Source organism: Cetorhinus maximus, chromosome 5 (genome assembly GCF_964194155.1).
Source record: "Cetorhinus maximus chromosome 5, sCetMax3.hap1.1, whole genome shotgun sequence".
Taxonomy (NCBI): domain Eukaryota; kingdom Metazoa; phylum Chordata; class Chondrichthyes; order Lamniformes; family Cetorhinidae; genus Cetorhinus; species Cetorhinus maximus.
In genome coordinates, this window is record NC_135883.1 from 99315014 (window position 1) to 99332886 (window position 17873).

Here is a 17873-nt window from a genome sequence, read left to right on the forward strand (position 1 = left end):
TGCCAATGACAGGATTGGACCTGAGAAAATGGAGTGCAGAAAATTCAGTATGAGGCAAGTTAGAGGGAGGGAAGCAGAAAAACCGAGATGGCCAATGTCACATCAGCAGTTCTCAATGAAAAGACCTAGAGAGGGTAAGGGGCCAGAGGGCTTGGTCCAGGTGGAACGTGAATTTTGAAGACAATTGGGACTATTATCTTGATAGGGAAAAACTGAACAGGCTGGAGCTCTTTCATCTAAAAAAGTGAAGATGAACGAAGACCAGCTAGAGGTCTTCCAAATTATCTGAAATATTTTGCTTTTGCTTTACCTGGATATTGAACTGGTAAAGGCACAATCTCGGAAACTAGGAGTAAAGTCTCGCCTCCCTGAGTGTGCTGAGACACTGAATTAGAGAATTACCTAGATAAAAAGCCTAAAATATAACAATGGAGGACAAAGGTAGGAAACACTATGACTCACAGATGAACAAGCCATCCAACTTTTTTAATTTAAAAGTAAGTTAAACAGAAGTAGAGAGCAATGGTTAAAATGTCTGCAAGGGGCCAAGAAGATATGGAGAACTAGAATTAGACAATGGGTCAAGCAGGACAGTCCTGTTTTGGTATTTTGACAAGGAGGTAGAAGTGGGCTGTTGGGAGTTTGGGGCTGTTCAGGGTTGGGGGCTATAAAGTTAGAGGGAACGCCTCTGGAGGGAAAAAAGCAAAGGAATGTTCCACAGACTGGTTAGTGATTTTTATTAAGCTACAGTGCTCATTTCTTTATTTGCTACAAACTATTGTAAAATTAAAATTGTTTTCATTCCTTAATTTCACTTGTTTTAATTGGATAAGATGAAGAAAAACAGAAATATAGCAGCAGAGGCTTATATTTGCACCTACCATACGAAACCAAATGGTACTCCCAGGTCAAAATATACCTAAGCTCACAGTGAATGAATAGCAGAGCTTCTATAATAGGCCTGGGGTCATCAGTACCCCATACATTGGGTTCCCCAGCCAGCGGAAAGAACATCTCTGCATCCATCCTATCAATCCCCTTCTGTATCTTGCAAGTTTCAGTGAGATCACCTCTCATTCTTCTAATCTCCAGATATTATGGACTTCATTTACTCAGCCTCTCATCACAGGACAAACCTTTCATCCCAGGACCAATCTAGTGGATTATTGCTGTACTGCCTCCAATGCAAATATATCCTTCCTTAAGTATGGAGACCAAACTACACACTGTATTCCAGGTGTGATCTCACCAAAGCCCTGTACAACTGTAGCAGCACTTTATTCTTGTACTTCAATCCCCTTGCAATAAAGGCCAATATACCATTTGCCTTCCTAATTGTTTTCTGTACCTACATGATAACTTTCTGTGTTCCTTATACAAATACACCCAAGTGTCTCTGAACATCAACATCTACAAGTTTCATGCACTTTAAAAAAATATTCTGCCTTTCCATTCTTACGACCGAAGTGAATAACCTTACACTTTCCACATTATACTCCATCTGCCATCTTGTTGCCCATTCACTTTGCCCATATCTCTTCACAGTCTCTCTGTGTCCTCCTGACAGCTTACCTTTCCATCTAGCTTTGTATCATTAGCAAACTTAGATACATTGCTCTCTGTCTTTGTCTAAGTCATATAATTTGGCTTGTAAATAGATGAGGCCCCAACACTGATCCTTGTGGCACCCCACTAGTAACAGCCTGCCACTTGAGAATTCCCTATTTATGCCTACTTTTTCCTTGCTGTCTATTAACCAATCCACTACCCACGAAAATATATTATCCCTAACTCCATAAGCTCTTATCTTGCCTATTAACATTTGGTTGTGATCTTCAAAGAATCCTTAGATTCTGGAAAAGTCCCAGAGGATTGGAAAACTGTCAATGTAACACCCTTATTCAAAAAGGGGAGGGAGACAAAAAACAGGGAACTATAGGCCAGTTAGCTTAACATCGGCCATTGGGAAAATGTTAGAGGCTATTATAAAGGATGTAATAGCAGAGCATTTAGAAATGCATGATATAATCAAGCAGAGTCAGCACGGCTTCATGAAGGGGAAACCATGCCTAACAAATTTATTCGCCGGGATTTTCCGACCCCACCACGGCAGGTTCCCCTGCGGCGGATGCGGTGAGCCATTCAAATCTTCGTTGACTTTGGTGGGACTAGACAATCCCGCTGGCCGGAGGGGCTGAAAAATTCCTCCCTATTAGAATTCTTTGAGGAGGTAACAAGCAGGATAGATAAAGGGGATCCGGTTAGATGTATTATATTTAGATTTCCAAAAGGCATTCGATAAGATACCGCACACAAGGCTACTTAATAAAATAACAGCCCATGGTGTTGGGGGATAGTATATTAGCAGGGATAGAGGATTGGCTAACTGATAGAAGACAGTTGGGATAAGGGAGGCATTTTCAGGATGGCAACCTGTAACTAGCGGAGTGCCACAGGGATCAGTGCTGGGATCACCATATATGTTGATGACTTGGATGAGGGAAGTGAATGTACTATTGCCAAGTTTGCGGATGACACAAAAATAGGTGGGAAGGCAAGTGGTGAGGATGACACAAAGAGTCTGCAGAGGGATATAGACAGGTTAAGTGAGTGGACAAAACTTGGCAGATGGAATATAATGTGGTAAAATGTGAGGTTATGCACTTTGGCAGGAAGAATAGAAGAGCTGAATATTATTTAAATGGAGAAAGACTGCAGCACAGAGGGATTTGGGGGTCCTCGTGCATGAATCACAAAAAGCTAGCACACAAGTTCAGCAGGTAATAGGGAAGGCAAATGGAATGTTGGCCTTTATTTCAAAGGGAATGGAGTATAAAAATAGGGAAGTCTTGCTAAAACTATACAAAGCACTAGTTAGGCCACACCTAGAATACTGTGAACAGTTTTGGTCCCCTTGTCTAAGGAAAGGTATACTGGCATTGGAGGCTGTCCAGAGAAGGTTCACTAGGTTGATCCCGGGTATGGAGGGATTTTCTTTTGAGGAGAGGCTGAGTAGGTTGGGCCTGTACTTGTTGGAGCTTAGAAGAATGAGAGGCGACCTTATTGAAACATATAAGATTCTTAGGGGGCTTGACAGGGTAGATGCTGAGAGGTTGTTTCTCTTTGTGGGAGAGTCTAGGACCAGAGGGCATAATCTCAGAGTAAGGGGCCACCTGTTTTTATACAGAGATGATGGGAGGAATTTCTTTTCTCAGAGGGTAGTGAATCTGTGGAACTCTTTACCAAAGAGGGCTGTACAGGCTGTGTGGTTAAATATATTCACTGCTGAGATAGACAGATTTTTAATCAGTAAGGGAATCAAGGGTTATGGGGAAAGGGCAGGAAAGTGGAGTTGAGGATTATCAGATCAGCCATGATCTCCTTGAATGGCAGAGCAGACTCGCTGGGCTGAATGGCCTACTTCTACTCCTATGTTTTATTGTCTTATCGAATGCCTTTTGAAAAATGAGGTACATTACATTTCCTGGTTCCCCTTTATCTACCCTACGAGTTACATCCTCAAAAAACTCAAACAAATTTGTCAAACAGTTTCCTTTTCATTAAACCATGCTGACTTTGTCTGAGCATACAGTGATTTTCTAAGTGCATTGTCAAGACTTCATAAATAATAAATCCCAGCACTTTCCAGATGACTGCTATCAAGCTAACTGACCTTAGTTCACAGTTTTCTCTCTCTCCCTCCTTTCTTGAATAGCGGTGTCACATTTGCTAACTTCCAATCTGCTGGGATCATTCCAGAATCTAGGGAATTTTGGAAAATCAAAGCTAGAGCATGTACTACCTCTGCAGCTATCTCTCTTAGTATCCTAGGATGTAGGCCATCAGGTTCAGGGGATTTGTTGCGTTTTAGTCCCTTAAATTTCTCCAGTACTTTTTCACTGCTGATGTTAATTTCCTTAATTTCTTCACTTTTTAGCACCTAGGTTATCCTCTATTTCTGGTGTGCAACTTGTATCTTCTGCTGTGAAGACAGGTACAAAGTATTTGTTCAATGTCTCTGCCATTTCCTCATTCACCATAATAGTTTCTTCTGTTTCTGCTTCTAAAGGACAAATATTTATTTTAGCTGCTCTCTTCCTTTTTATATACTTGTAAAAGCTCTTGCAATCTGTTGATGTAGGATGAATTTTATGGGGGGTATATTACTCACCCCCATCTACATTGCAAAAGTTGGTCACATAACGACTGACTTAAAAAATGCCACCCCACAGCAATAGCTGGCTGCCAGTGGTCTAAACAAGCAGAGAGTGGGACTTCTGCCCCTCAGTGGGAGACAGTCCTGCCCTCTAGAGCTGTTGGACATTCTGATTGGCTGGTAGCTCTAGCAGTCCCAGCAGCACCAGATGTCAGTAGTGAGTGCTGCTGGGACTGCAAGCAGGCCCAGGAAGAAGAGAGAAATGGATCCCAGAGAACCTGGGCACAGGTAAATCTGGGATTTTTGGGCGGGGAGGAATTGGACACCCTAGGGAGGGGGAGGCGAGGAGGGGAAAATTTTGAGGAGTTTTGAAGGCCAGGTGGGAAGGCACAAAGGGGGCCAGTGAGATGAAATGCCCTTATGGTGCATAGGGTACCCGCCAAAGGATGGACACCCGCTTACCCACCTCAAATGGCAAAAAAGCAGACTTGCCACTCTTGCCCGCCTGCCCAGGCCAACAGCATTATGGCTTGGGCAGCATAATATTCAGGTCATTCAGTCTGTTAACAAGTTTAATTGCCCATTAATTCATTTTTTCAAAATGCCGGGTAACCTGCCGATTTCAGCACGTGCCCACCTACCATATCATGGGAAACTGGCATGTTGATATCTGGTTTGCAACCTGACATCATCATGCTGGATTTTATGCATGCGCAGGATAACAGAAGCCCCGATTTGCAAATGTAAAATCCCAGCCTGTATTCCTGACTATTAGCTCTCATATTCTAATGCTTCCTTTTTTATCAACTTTTTGGTGGCCTTTTGCTGGTTTCTAAAACACTCCCAATCCTCAGATTTGCTACTGTCTTTGCAACATTGTAAACTTCCAAGGAAATCTGGAGCCAAAAGAGCTTGCCAGTGGCAGTCGAAATGAATTGCGTTCTCTAATATTGTGCCTTACTCCTGCCAGTCTGGTATGGGGAAATAGCAGTTTCTGCCTATTTGTTTTTGCAGGCCTATCAAACAGGTAACCGTTGTTCAGAGGGACAATATTTTTAACTCCTTCCCCATTGAAGAGTAATAGTGCATGACAGGATGTGCTGCTGGGTTTTTCAAAGATTATTGCTCCATAAGAAGAGTCATAATGACTCGAAAATTTAACACTGTTTGTCTCTCCCCAGTTGCTGCCAGAGCTGCTGAGTTTTTCCAGCATTTTCTGTTTTTATTATTGCTCTATATACTGCAGGGCAACATTTGTCTCACAGGCTGCAGGCAAGACAAACATTTATCCCAGGCTTATTTGAAAGTGAAGGCAAATTGGAAGAATTTTCCTTGGGAACCCAGGTTACCTACTTCAAGTTACAGACAAAGCAGAGTGCAGACAAAACAGGCCAAGCAGCTACCAGGATTATTATCGAGCATATCATCAACATCTTGAAGCAAGAAGTTTACAGTACAGCCTTGATAAAGTCTCTAAGCGTGTCATCTTCTATATATTCCACCAGTTTGTAGTACAAGGAAGACTATCCACAGAGAATGAGAGTCAAGCCACAAGGTGTCGGAAATCAGGGCCAGAGCAGGACTGCTGGAAGATGAGGTGAATAAGCCCTGCTACTTTAGGTGATTCTTTAGTATTAAACATATGGGTTAATAAAGGTTTAATAGAATTACTGAGTTAAGTTGTTAGCAAGTTAGCAAAAGATGGATGCTACCTACAGGCAAGAAAGTGGAATAGACCAGAGCTAACTGTATGGGAACTGAAGTCAGTCATATTGTAACAAGAGAAGGAGGACTGGTATCTCTGCTAAAAGGCTAGAACAATGGGGTTAGAGATGCCATCTCAATATGAAGACATACTTCTCTGTGCTGCATAGTTGCAACTGATTAACATCCCCAACAGTCAAACTAGATGATGTAAGAGGGTCAGATGTTCTGTGTATGTGACATCTCTGTAATTAGGTAGTGGGTTTGTGTGTAAGCCAGTGATTGGTTTAGTAAGGTTTAATCATTTTTGAATTGTACTACTCCTCCTCCTCCTTGAGGTACCATGCCCTAAGAGGGCATTGGTGACCATGGACTTCCATTGGATTGGTCCACCAATATGCTTGACAAAGTACTTCAGTGGTTGCCATTGCCTTCTGCAGTATAACTGACCAGGAAACTCCCCCGCTCTTAACACCTGCGTTCAGGTGTACTGGAAGGATTTACAGGCTGATAATCAACCAATAAGATCCACGTTATGAATGCACCTGCCATGGCCATCAAGACCTGAAGCGGGACTTGAATCTGGAGCTTCTGGTAGGGTAAGGTCACCACCATTGCACCACAAGACCTTTTGAATTGTAGTAAGTGTTTAAAAAAGGGGAGTGTGTGTGTTTTTGTGTTGGGTGTTGTGAGGAGGATGCAAGGAGGCTTCAAGAGGACTTGGACAGGCTAAGTTAATGGGCGAGAACATGGCAGATGGAATATAATGTGAATAACTGTGAAGTTATTCACTTTGGTAGAAAAAACAGAAGGGCAGAATATTTATTAAATGATGAGAGGTTGGGAAGTGCAGGTGTCCAAAGGGACCTGGTTGTCTTGTTCATGAGTCACTAAAAGCTAACATGCAGGTGCAGCAAGCAATTAGGAAGGCGAATGGAATGTTGGCCTTCATCGCGAGAGTGTTTGAGTTCAGGAGTAAAGATGTCTTGCTACAGTTGTATAGAGCTTTGGTGAGACCTCACTTGGAGCGTTGTGTAAAATTTTGGTGCCCTTATCTAAGGAAGGATATACTTGCCACACAGGGAGTGCAATCAAGGTTCACCAGATTAATCCTTGAGATAGCGAGCTTGTCTTATGAGGAGAGATTGAGGAGACTGGGTCTGTATTCCCTAGAGTTTCAAAGAATGAGGAGTGATCTCATAGAAACTTTCAAAATTCTGACAGGGCAGGGTAGATGTGGCTGGTGAATCTAAAACCAAGGGACATAATATCATGATAAGGGGTAGGCCATTTAAGACTGAGCCTGAGGAGGAATTTTTTTTACTGAGGGTGGTGAATCTTTGGAATTCTCTACTCAGAGAGCTGTGCAGGCTCAATCATTGAGCATGTTCAAGATAGAAATCAATACATTTCTGGAGACTAATGAGTCAAGGGATATGGAGATAGTGTGGAAAGGTGGCCTTGAGGTAGACAAAGAGCCATGATCTAACTGAATGGCAGAGAAGCTCGGCGGGCTGAATGGCCTACTCCTGTTCCTGTCAAAACCTCTAACCTTGAGCTTTTTCTGCTTAATAGATATGGTGAATGCCCTGCTGGTTATCTGTGGAAGTCCTTGTACCTTATTCGGCTTGCCCCTGTGGTGGTCTTGAAACTCATTCAGCCATGTCTACCACTGGTGTGACTGGCTATCCTGTCAGTTGTCTGGCACATTTATTGTCATTTGCCCAATGCACCACATGGATGTGACAGATGTGGCATTGCGCTGAGACACAACAGCCTCTTCTATGTATTTGGGTTTACATTCATTGGCCATTTCTGGCAGCAATCAACAACAATAACTTATATTTACATAATACCTTTGACATAATGAAATATCCCAAAGTGCTTCACAGAACCATTATAAAGCAAAATTAGACACCGTGGCACCCAAGGAGATATTAGGGCAGATGGCCAAATGTTTGGGCAAAGAGATAGGTTTTAGGGGGTGTACTAAAGAAGGAAAGAAAGGAAGACAGGCAAAGAGGTTGACAGAGTGAATTCTAGAGCTTTGGGCCTAAGCAGCTAGAGGCTCAGTCACCAATGGTGGAATGATTAATATCAGGGATCCTCAAGAAGCCAGAATTAGAGCAGCACAGATATCTCAAGAGGATTATGGGTCTGGAGGAGATTACAGAGATAGGAAGAAGCAAGTCCTCGGAAGCATTTGGAAGGATTTTTAAATTGGAACCAATGTAGGGCAATGAGCACAGAAGTGCTGGGTGAGCCATGGATAGCAGAGTTTTGGATTACCTCAAGCTTATTGAGGGTAGAATGTGGGAGGCCACAGGAGTACATTGGAATAGTCATGTCTAAAGGTAACAAAGGCATGAATTAAGGTTTCAGTATTAGATGAGCTGAGCCAAGGCCGCAGTTACGGAGACAGAAATAGGCGGTCTTAGTGATGGCTTAGATGTGTGCTTGGAACTCAGCTTAGGGTCAAATATGGCACCAAGGTTGTAGTATGGTTCAGTCTCAGGCTGTTGCCAGGGAGAGGGTAGAGTTGGTAATTAGAGAATGGAACCTGGAACAGTGACTGAAGACAATGGCTTCAGTCTTCCCAATATTTAATTAGAGCAAATTTCTGCTCATTCAGTGCAGGATGTATAATAAGCAGTCTGATAATTTGGCAATACTGAAGGGTTCTGAGAGAGGTGGTGGTGAGGTAGAGCTGGGTGTCATCTACAGAGTTGTGAAAACTAAGGCTGTGCTGTCAGGCAATGTCACCAAGGGGTAGCATGTAGATGAGAAATAGGAGGAGGTCAAAGATAGATTGTAGGGGACACTGGAGGTAACTATGCAAGAGCAAGAAGAGAAGCCACTGCAGGTGATACTTTGGCTACTACTAGTTGAATAGGAATAGAGCCAGGAAAAGGGATGACACAGAGAGGTGATGGAGGACAATGGTGTGGTCAATCACTTCAAAAGATGCAGACAGGTCAAAATGGATGAGGAGGGATAATTTTCTTTGTCACAGTCACATAGGGTGTCATGGGGTGGTTACGGCACATTTAAAGGAGTAAGGGACAGCATCTGAAGAGAGAGAGAACTGTTAACAATATCAGCTAACATGAGGATGAGGAAGGGAATTTGGGTCATCAGCAAGTTAATGAGAATAGCTTGAGGGAACAGAAGGTGGATCTTGGTCAACCATCCTGTTTTCCATCTACTTTCAGGTTTGCTACCTAAATTGTTTATGTGAAGGGCGCTGTAACATTCTTAACTATGTTGCTAAGGAGGAATTTTCATTTAATTTATATCAAGGTATTTCTATCAAGTTCACTTCAGCATACAAGGGGATAAATTGACCTGACACACACACTTTCTGGGAATGTGTATTCCACCCAGCAGCTGGGACCAGATAACTGAATTGTGTTCTCTCAAACTATCAGTTTGAGACAATGGGGTTCATTAATAGACTCTAGTATGTGATGTTAGACTAGCCTAATTTAATTGAGCCCAGCAGAAGATAGCTGTCAGGGGATCTAAACCTATAAGGATGGTAGATTTGACTGACTGCTCAAAAGGCCCATCTCCAACATGGAGAGGGTTAGAAGTCAAATCTCTGGCTTCCTGTCAAGCTGAAGCATACATTAAGTTTGAAGAAATTTCAAGTATAGATAAATATAAACAAAAAATAAAATCTTCCTTCACAAGTTGCGTTTCTATTTCACATCTACATTCTATTCCTTGGCAACACCATCCGAAAGCACAGGCCTGGATTTTCACAATGATGGACAGCCTCTCCATCATTGTGCAAATGGCAAAGGAAGCCGAAATCAGGAAGTACCACCCCCAAACCTGACACCTACTATTTTCATAGGGAAGGGAATGGGGCTGGGCTGGGATTTGTACATATGCTTTTCACAGAGGCAGCTGCCAATATAAAGCAGCAGCTGCCTCCTGTCATGTCTGATTTTCGTTAGCCAGGACTGGAAATCATGTCGTGTACAGATTAGATCTGATAGGAGAGGGTCTAAACTTTGCAGGGTCCTTTGGAGAGGTGGGTTACCCTTTTGAGGTGGTAGGGTATCCCTTTGGAGTGGGAGGGTACCTCTTTGGATATGGTCCCGGGACAGGTGGAGGTCAGGTGCGTTTTGTGATTGTTAAAAGTTGACATGAGTGTGCTTAGAAAGTACACGAGAGATGTCAAAAGCAACTGTCAAGCTATCAAGGCATTTAAAACTATTCCCCCTTCAATTATCATAGTGGGGTTCCTTCCATTTCACAGTTTGATTGACAGTTTCAAGTGGTTATCGAGATTTGAAGTGGGACTAGGAAATCAAATGCTTGTTTTTATAAGGGATTAAGCACCTGAATGAAATGTTTGTTCTTATAAGGGATTATGTAGTTGAAAGAATGTAAGTGTAGTGAATGGGTTTTTCTGAATGAGAGTCTTTTAAAAAAAAAATAAATAAAGTCTGTAATAGATACTTAGAACTTTATTTTATTTAATCTCAGCATGGTTCCTGAAACCTGCGCATGTTGGATACTGGGTGAGTTGGGTGGGTGGGAGCATTTGTTGGCGTGAGTTGGCACTAAGTTTGCATATTGGCTATAAAAGGCCATAGGGGGGTGGCTGGAGGGCATAGGTTGGCATGCAGGGTATGAGGGGTTATGGGTGGGTAGAGGGCATAAGCTGGCATGGAAGGTATGAGAAGTTATGGGGTGGACAGAGGGCATAGGCTGGCATGGGAGGTGTGAGGGGGTGGGTAGTGGGCATGAGGTGGCATTGGTTGGCATAGATGGGGCATGGAGAATGTATTGGGGGGGTGAAGGGGTAAGATGGGTGAGGGCAGGAGGGCTGTTTTTTGTTTTAATGCTTTTCTAAAAATCTTTGTCAAAGTGCCAGTGCACCGAGACAGGCCTTCCATGCAGCTGGCCTCTGCAACCGGCAGCCTCAGCATTCGTTCCAGGGTCACCTGGCACGGCTCCCAGAGAAACCAGCCCTCCACTTTCCACCCTTCATAAACTTAAGGCCATCAAAAACTCTGCTGCCCGATTCCTAACTTGCAGGAAGTCCCATTTTCTTCTTAGGCAGTCCCTCGAGATTGAGAAAGGCAGAGTTAATGTTTCAAGTCCGTATGACTCTCATACGGACTCGAAACGTTAACTCTGTCTTTCTCTCCACAGATGCTGTCAGACCGGCTGAGTTTTTCCAGGATTTTTTGTTTTTGTTTCAGATTTCCAGCATCCATACTATTTTGCCTTGACCCTCAAGATCGAGGATGGCTTGCTGCCACGCTGATTCAATGCGTTCCAAGACGGCTGATAAATTCAATTTGCGACTCTGCCACATGCAGAGCAGGTGGTGCTTGGAGGGTCGGGTGGATGAGTTGTCGATGCCTCAACTGTGCCTCTGAGTGTGCCCAACAACTCTTGTTATGTTTGGTGCCTTCCCAATTGAGCTTTCTCTGTTTAGGTCGTTCACAAGCCAGGGACTCTCATGAGTTGGCGGGGATGTTTGACTTCTTCTGGGATGCTTTGAGGACATCCCTAAAGCATTTCCATTGTCTTCCTGGAAGCCTCCTGCACCCATCACCACTGTGCTCACTGATCTATGTTGGCTCCTGGTTAAGCAATGCCTCAATTTTAAATTTCTCACCCTTGTTTTCAAATACCCCTATGGTCTTACCACCCATACCCCCGCCTTCCAGCCCCCCAACACCACCAAATCTCTATAATTGCCTCCAGCTCTGCAAACGTCAGAAATACTTGCACTCATTAATTTTGGCCTCTTGTGCATCCCCAATTTTAATTGTTCCACCACTGGCAACTGTGCCTTCATCTGTCGAGGCCCTAAGCTCTGGAACATTCTGCCTAAATCTTGCTGCCTCTCTACCTCTCTTTCCTCCTTTAAGCCTACCTCTTTGACCAAGTCTGCCCTCAGATTTCCTTGTGTGATTTAGTGTCAAATTTTGTTTGATAATTTTACTACATTAAAAAGTGCTATGCAAACACAGAACTATACAAAAACAGAGACTAGCGAATGTCCTCAGTAAATGTCTTCAGATACAACAAATCAGGCAGATACTGCTATGCCACACCAAATGTTGTCTACCACAAAGTTGACCATCAAGGTGCAAACCATCATCTCACGAGATGGAAGGCTGCCAAAGACAAACACAAGTTGTTGTTGCACTGTATTGTTAAAGTGATGTTTGATCGATATCAGGCATAATTGTGTCAAATGTGTTACTTATGTGACAAAGACAGTAGGAATTGGGTTTAATTTCACTGAAAACTTCGTTCTATTAATTCAATATACTGTATTATATGATAAAATAAATTAGACTTCTGGTTCACAGTTGACCTCATCACACCATAGAGGAGTTTATAGAATTACATAGAATTTACAGCACAAAAACAGATCATTTGGTCCAAATGGTTCATGAACCGCCTCCTCCTCCCACCTTCATCTAAGCTTCTATTCCTTTCTCCTTCATTTTTATTGAGCTTCTCCGTAAGTGCATCTATGCTATTCGCCTCAACTTTTCCTTGTGTAGCGAATTTCATATTCCACTGTTTGGGTAAAGAAGTTTCACCTGAATTTCCTATTGGATTTATTAGTGACTACCTTATGTTTGTGGCCCCCAGCCCGCTCTTTTGCCTTTTAAGTGATTGGCAAAAGAGCAAATTGTGATATACAAAAAAAAAATCTTTTTACGCAACGAGCGGTTAGGATCTGGAATGCACTGCCTGAGAACATGGTGGAGGCTTTCAAAAGGGAATTGTATTATTACCTGAAGAGGAAAAAAATTTCAGGGCTACAGCGAAAAGGCAGGGCAGTGGGACTAGCTCAGCTGCTCTTGCCAAGAGCCGGCTGAGACACAATGGATCGAATGGCTACTTACTGTGCTATAACCATTGTTTGATCCTATGACTCTAGTTTTAGGCTTCATAGCCTTGAAGACTTCTATGAGGTCACCCATTAGTCTGCCTTCTAATGATCAGAGAAATGCCCATGGGGCACATGCAAAAATCACAGTACACAGTTCACACAAGGGATATTGTTTTACAATCCCACGTTTCGCTATCATACAACTATTTATTCCACTGTAAGGGTCAACCCAGTTGGAGGGACCATGGGATCAGCTTATAGGAGAAGCCAATTACATTAAATTTCAGACAATGCAGACACGTAATTCTTAACTGCTGGCACCAATGCTTAATATGGCAGCCCTCCTGCGAAGGTGCTGATTTAAAATCAAATATTCGCTACTGGTTGGTGGCAGGCTAGAGTTATATAAGAGCAGTATGAACATTAATCTCTGAGTCTTTATGTACATTTAGAAATTAATAAATTTCTTACCAGATTTTGGGTACGTCACAATGAAGACATCTGTGTCCTTTATTTCAAAATGTTCCAGTTGTTCTAAATGCTCCTTTGTGTAGATAGTGGAAACAAAGTTACAACCTTTGTACTGAAAGTAGTGATTGTTAGTTGTGGACATGCTTGCGCTGTTGAGAAACCTAGAAAAGAGAAACATCAATAATCTTCATACAATTGTTAGGTTTTTAATATGAGGAAGAAATGTAATAAGCACACTAGTCAATATAGATTACCCTGAATATATGTGGATTATTTCCTATAGAGTGTAACCTGAGAGTAATGTTTTGCCATCAATTATCCCTAGCCACTGTCTCAGATTTAACAAGACTGTTGCCAATCTCTGCTTCATATTTGACTCCAAGTTGAGCTTCTGATCCCTATATCTCTACCAATAAAAAGACCACCAATTTCCACTTCTAACATCACACATCTCTGCCCCTGTATGAATGCTTCTGTTGCTGAAACCCTCATCCATGCTTGTTACTTCCAGACTCCACTTTTCCAATGTTCTCCTGGCCAATCTCCCATCCTCCGTGTTCCATGGACTTTGCTCATTCAAACCTCTGCTGCCTGTATCTTTTTTGATACCAATGTCCCACCCATCCATTACTCCTGTGCTCACTGGCCTACATTGGTTCTCCGCCCCAGTCTCCAAACTCCTCCGATTTAAAATTTGCATTCTAATGTTCAAATCGCCATTGGCTTGTCCCACTAAATTTCTGTAACATTTATAATCCTACAATGCGCTAAAGACTCTGTGTTCCTTTAACTCTGGCCTTTTGTATATCCAAAAATTCCTTCACCTCACCTTGGCACTCTATCATCAGTTGTCTAGATCTTAAGTTCTGGAATTCCCTTCCGAAACCTCTCTCACATCCTTTAAGGCCTCCTTAAACCCCATCTCTTTGATCAAGCTTAAATTATCCTGCCTAATATCTCCGCCTCTTGATCTAGGTTAATTTTTCCCAAACTACTTTGATATGACTTGGGATGTTGTTTCTGCATTAAAGGCATTGTATAAATCCAAGCTGGTGTTGTTTTAGGCAGAATATGGATAAGAAGAACGACACTTCAAACCTACTTTCTGTTAATTGAGCAGGTTTCTATTAGGAGCAAATTAATGTTTTCACATTTTCAGGATTGATTTAGATTTTAGAAAGAGCACATGGACAGATTAGTCGGGAGGGCAGAAAGTTGGAATGTTGTATAAAATGCCATGAATGGTATGCTGTGCTCAAATTCCTGATATATACCTTAACAGCAACACTATGCCAAGAGCAGAAATTTATAAAACTGTACTTTATAACGTGAAGTAAAAGCATTTTATGCCTTGATGCCAGAATCACAGCTTCAACCCACACTGCAATGCGACAGTATCAGAATTTTTTTTTATGGAGCACATTTCAAATTGTTGCCATGTCAAGCGTTCTTGAGTTCATCCACAGTTCATATTGCTAATATTTCCACCAAACATCTCTGGTGGCAACAGCAGTTGGGGAATCTCAAATAACATTTCAGGGTGTGGCAGGAACCTGCAACCTTTGTTCCATATTGTAAACTAAATTGAAATTAGAATCCTGTGAAGTATTCACACATTATGAAATTAATTCTTTGCACGCAAGACTATTGTTTTGCTGGTTTTCAATTTGGTATAAGAGTGTGATAGCTAATTAGTATTCAGATAAACCTAATCTCATTTATACATGCAGGTAATGAAGTTTACAAACTACACCTTTTCTTTCTGGCAAGAATCTAAATTTCTGTTGTCAAAACATATTGCATTAATGACATTTTATTCTTCAGGCCAATGTGAATACAGTTCTAACCCCTCAGAAGACACAATCTGTGACTTGCCATGTGGGATCTGCCCTTGTGAATTCCACACACAGCAAATACCTGCAGTGAAAGCTTGTTTGAAAGTTGCCTCTGAAAGCAAAATGCCAAGGCGGGTTTTGGTGTCTCTAGAAGGAGCACCATCGCCTTATTTTCTTCATACTACTGCCACTATTCTTGGCAGGATATTTGTGAAGGAAAACGGGTATCAGTAGATGGGCAAACATATTGAGCTTTCAGACAGGCAGAGCAAAAAAAAACTATGTCAAAGGGCACAGGAACAATAATCATAATAATTGGCATCAATGACTGGTTATTAAAATGGTGCGAATAGGAGGTAATCAGTTTCATAGGGACTGGTGAACCATCTCAATAACTGTGCAAGGAAAGAATGGGTTGCACATAACCAGGTGGAAAATTGTAGCTCTCAGCACAAAATATGCAACTAATAATTGAGACGAATTTAGATTGAGTTTGAAAGTGAAAGGTGAACTTTGCAGTGAACATAAATGAAAAAATAGTTGGCTCAGAAATCCTAAGTGCCAGCAATCCTGATAATTAGACTGTGATTGTGCTTATTACTGGCTTCTGTTGCTGATCCTACCAAAGCATGAGGGGTTAGGAGGAGGTTTGCTGTTCCATTAGGGTCACATCTTACATGCCTGTGTAACTCAGCAACTTCCTTTACCAATATCTTTTTCATTTTTGGGAAGTCCAGGTCTGCATTGTGGTCAGGTGGGTCCCACTTCCTCCTTTTGGCAGACAAACTGCTTGGTGAGAATGGGTTACCACCAAGGATGCACCAGGCCTTTTGACTATCAACATTCTGAAAAATTGTGAGTCCCTGACCTCATTCTGACTTAATTTACTTTGGAAGGAGTATGCAATGGCACATGCCCTTACAGATGGGAGTATACTGGAAGGGCTGACAATGTTTGGCCTTGTTGTGTTAATCAAGATTGAGGAGGAACAATGTGGGTAATTTAACAAGTCCATAATCCTACATAGAGTTTTTACTGTTGGAAATTCAGGTGCATACTGCCCATGATTTTCCAACTTGTAACATTATACACTCAGAAAATTGCCCCAGTATTGTTCAGGGAAAAGGCAGAAATGCAATTGTAGGTTCTGTTAATTAGTCAATGGTGAAAGGCAACGCATGGAAAGTTACTGATCAAAGATGCACTTATAAGATGAGGAAGTTTCCAGGTTCAATCCCTAGCCTATATCGAGTTAACTGGTCTCAGTCAGTATTTTCTGATGTAAAGATCATTCAAGATTACTGATCGTTATTAAGTAATGTCTGCCGGAAAGGCCACTTTGATAGACACCAGGTGAGGGCAGAATTAGGCTATACTATCCTCCATGATTAAATAATCCATGCGCTCTCACACTAGGTCACCCTCTTTGCTGTACCAGTAGCAGTGAACTCCACCTGCATCCCGACTCTCGTCCATTTCCTGAGGTTAAAGTTATTTAAATGATTAAAACAGGCACTGAAGCTATTTATAGCTATCTGACCAGCAGCCCTTTAAAATTTAACTCTCCTCTCTCCTTAATGCCCACTGCCCACACCTGGATGCCTGGCATTTCTAGCACCCGGTGCTAAGGTATAAACGATGAGCAATATGGTATATGATGTCATATTGCCAAGCTTCAGGAAGGTGAGGCTCAGTCCTTAGAGAAGCACCTAAGTGACCTGACTCCGAAAACAAAACACATTATACATCAGTACATATCACAGGCCCAACATGAACTTGTCCTTACCCCCACTCACATCCAAGTTTGTACTTCTCTAGTTCCCACCCTCCCCAATTTGTGTTTCTCTTTTTTTCTCCTCTTATGATTCAGTTTCTCTCCAATCATAGGTACAAAGTGTGCATTATTCCCAGAAACAGACCACTTGGCCCGAAAGGACCATACTGGTATTTATGTTTCAGACAAGCCTCTTTCCACCCTCTTTCTTCTCCCCCTATCAGCATATCCTTCTATTTCCTTTTCCTTCATGTGTTTATCTAGCTACCCCTTAAATGCATCTATGCGAGTCACCTCAACCTCCTTGTGGGAGCAAATTCAACATCCCAACCACTTCATGGGGATAAAGTTTTCTCCTAAATTTATTATTGGTTTTATTATTGACTCTCTTTTAATTAGCATCCCGAGTTCTAGTCTCTGACAGGTGGAAACATCGACTCAGGCCTAATTTTAACTCTGTAAGTGAATGGATTTTGAATGATTTAAAAATTCTTTTTTTTTCATTGATTCATGGCTTGGCCTGCATTTATTGCCCATCCCTAATTGCCCTTGAGAAGACGGTGGTGAGCTGCCTTCTTGAACCACTGCAGTCCATGTGGTGTGGGTACACCCACAGTGCTGTTAGGGAGGGAGTTCCAAGATTTTAACCCAGTGCCAGTGAAGGAACGGCAATATATTTCCAAGTCAGGATGGTGAATGGCTTGGAGGGGATCTTCCAGGTGGTGGTGTTCCCATGTGTCTGCTGCCCTTGTCCTTCTAGATGGTAGTGGTCATAGATTTGGAAGGTGCTGTCTAAGGAGCCTTGGTGAGTTTCCGCAGTGCATCTTGTAGATGGTACACACTGCTGCCACTGTGCGTCCGTGGTGGATGGAGTGAATGTTTGCAGATGGGGTGCCAATCAAGCATCGTGCTTTGTCCTGGATGGTGTCCAGCTTCTTGAGTGTTGTTGGAGCTGCACTCATCCAGGCAGGTGAGGAGTATTGCATCACACTCATGACTAGTGCTTTGTAGATGGTGGACAGGCTTTGGGGAGTCAGGTGAATTATTCATCGCAGA

The 17873-nt window shown here is 42.3% G+C and overlaps 1 protein-coding gene across 1 annotated transcript in view; it reads right to left on the bottom strand.

Moving 5' to 3' along the window:
• LOC144680326 (amine sulfotransferase-like) overlaps nt 1-17873 on the bottom strand; it is a 102918-nt gene that overhangs the window by 42396 nt on the left and 42649 nt on the right. The window contains exon 3 of the mRNA XM_078541308.1: nt 13209-13369. Coding sequence (XP_078397434.1) covers nt 13209-13350 — 142 coding nt within the window. The 5' untranslated portion in view covers nt 13351-13369. The remainder of the gene's footprint in view (nt 1-13208; nt 13370-17873) is intronic.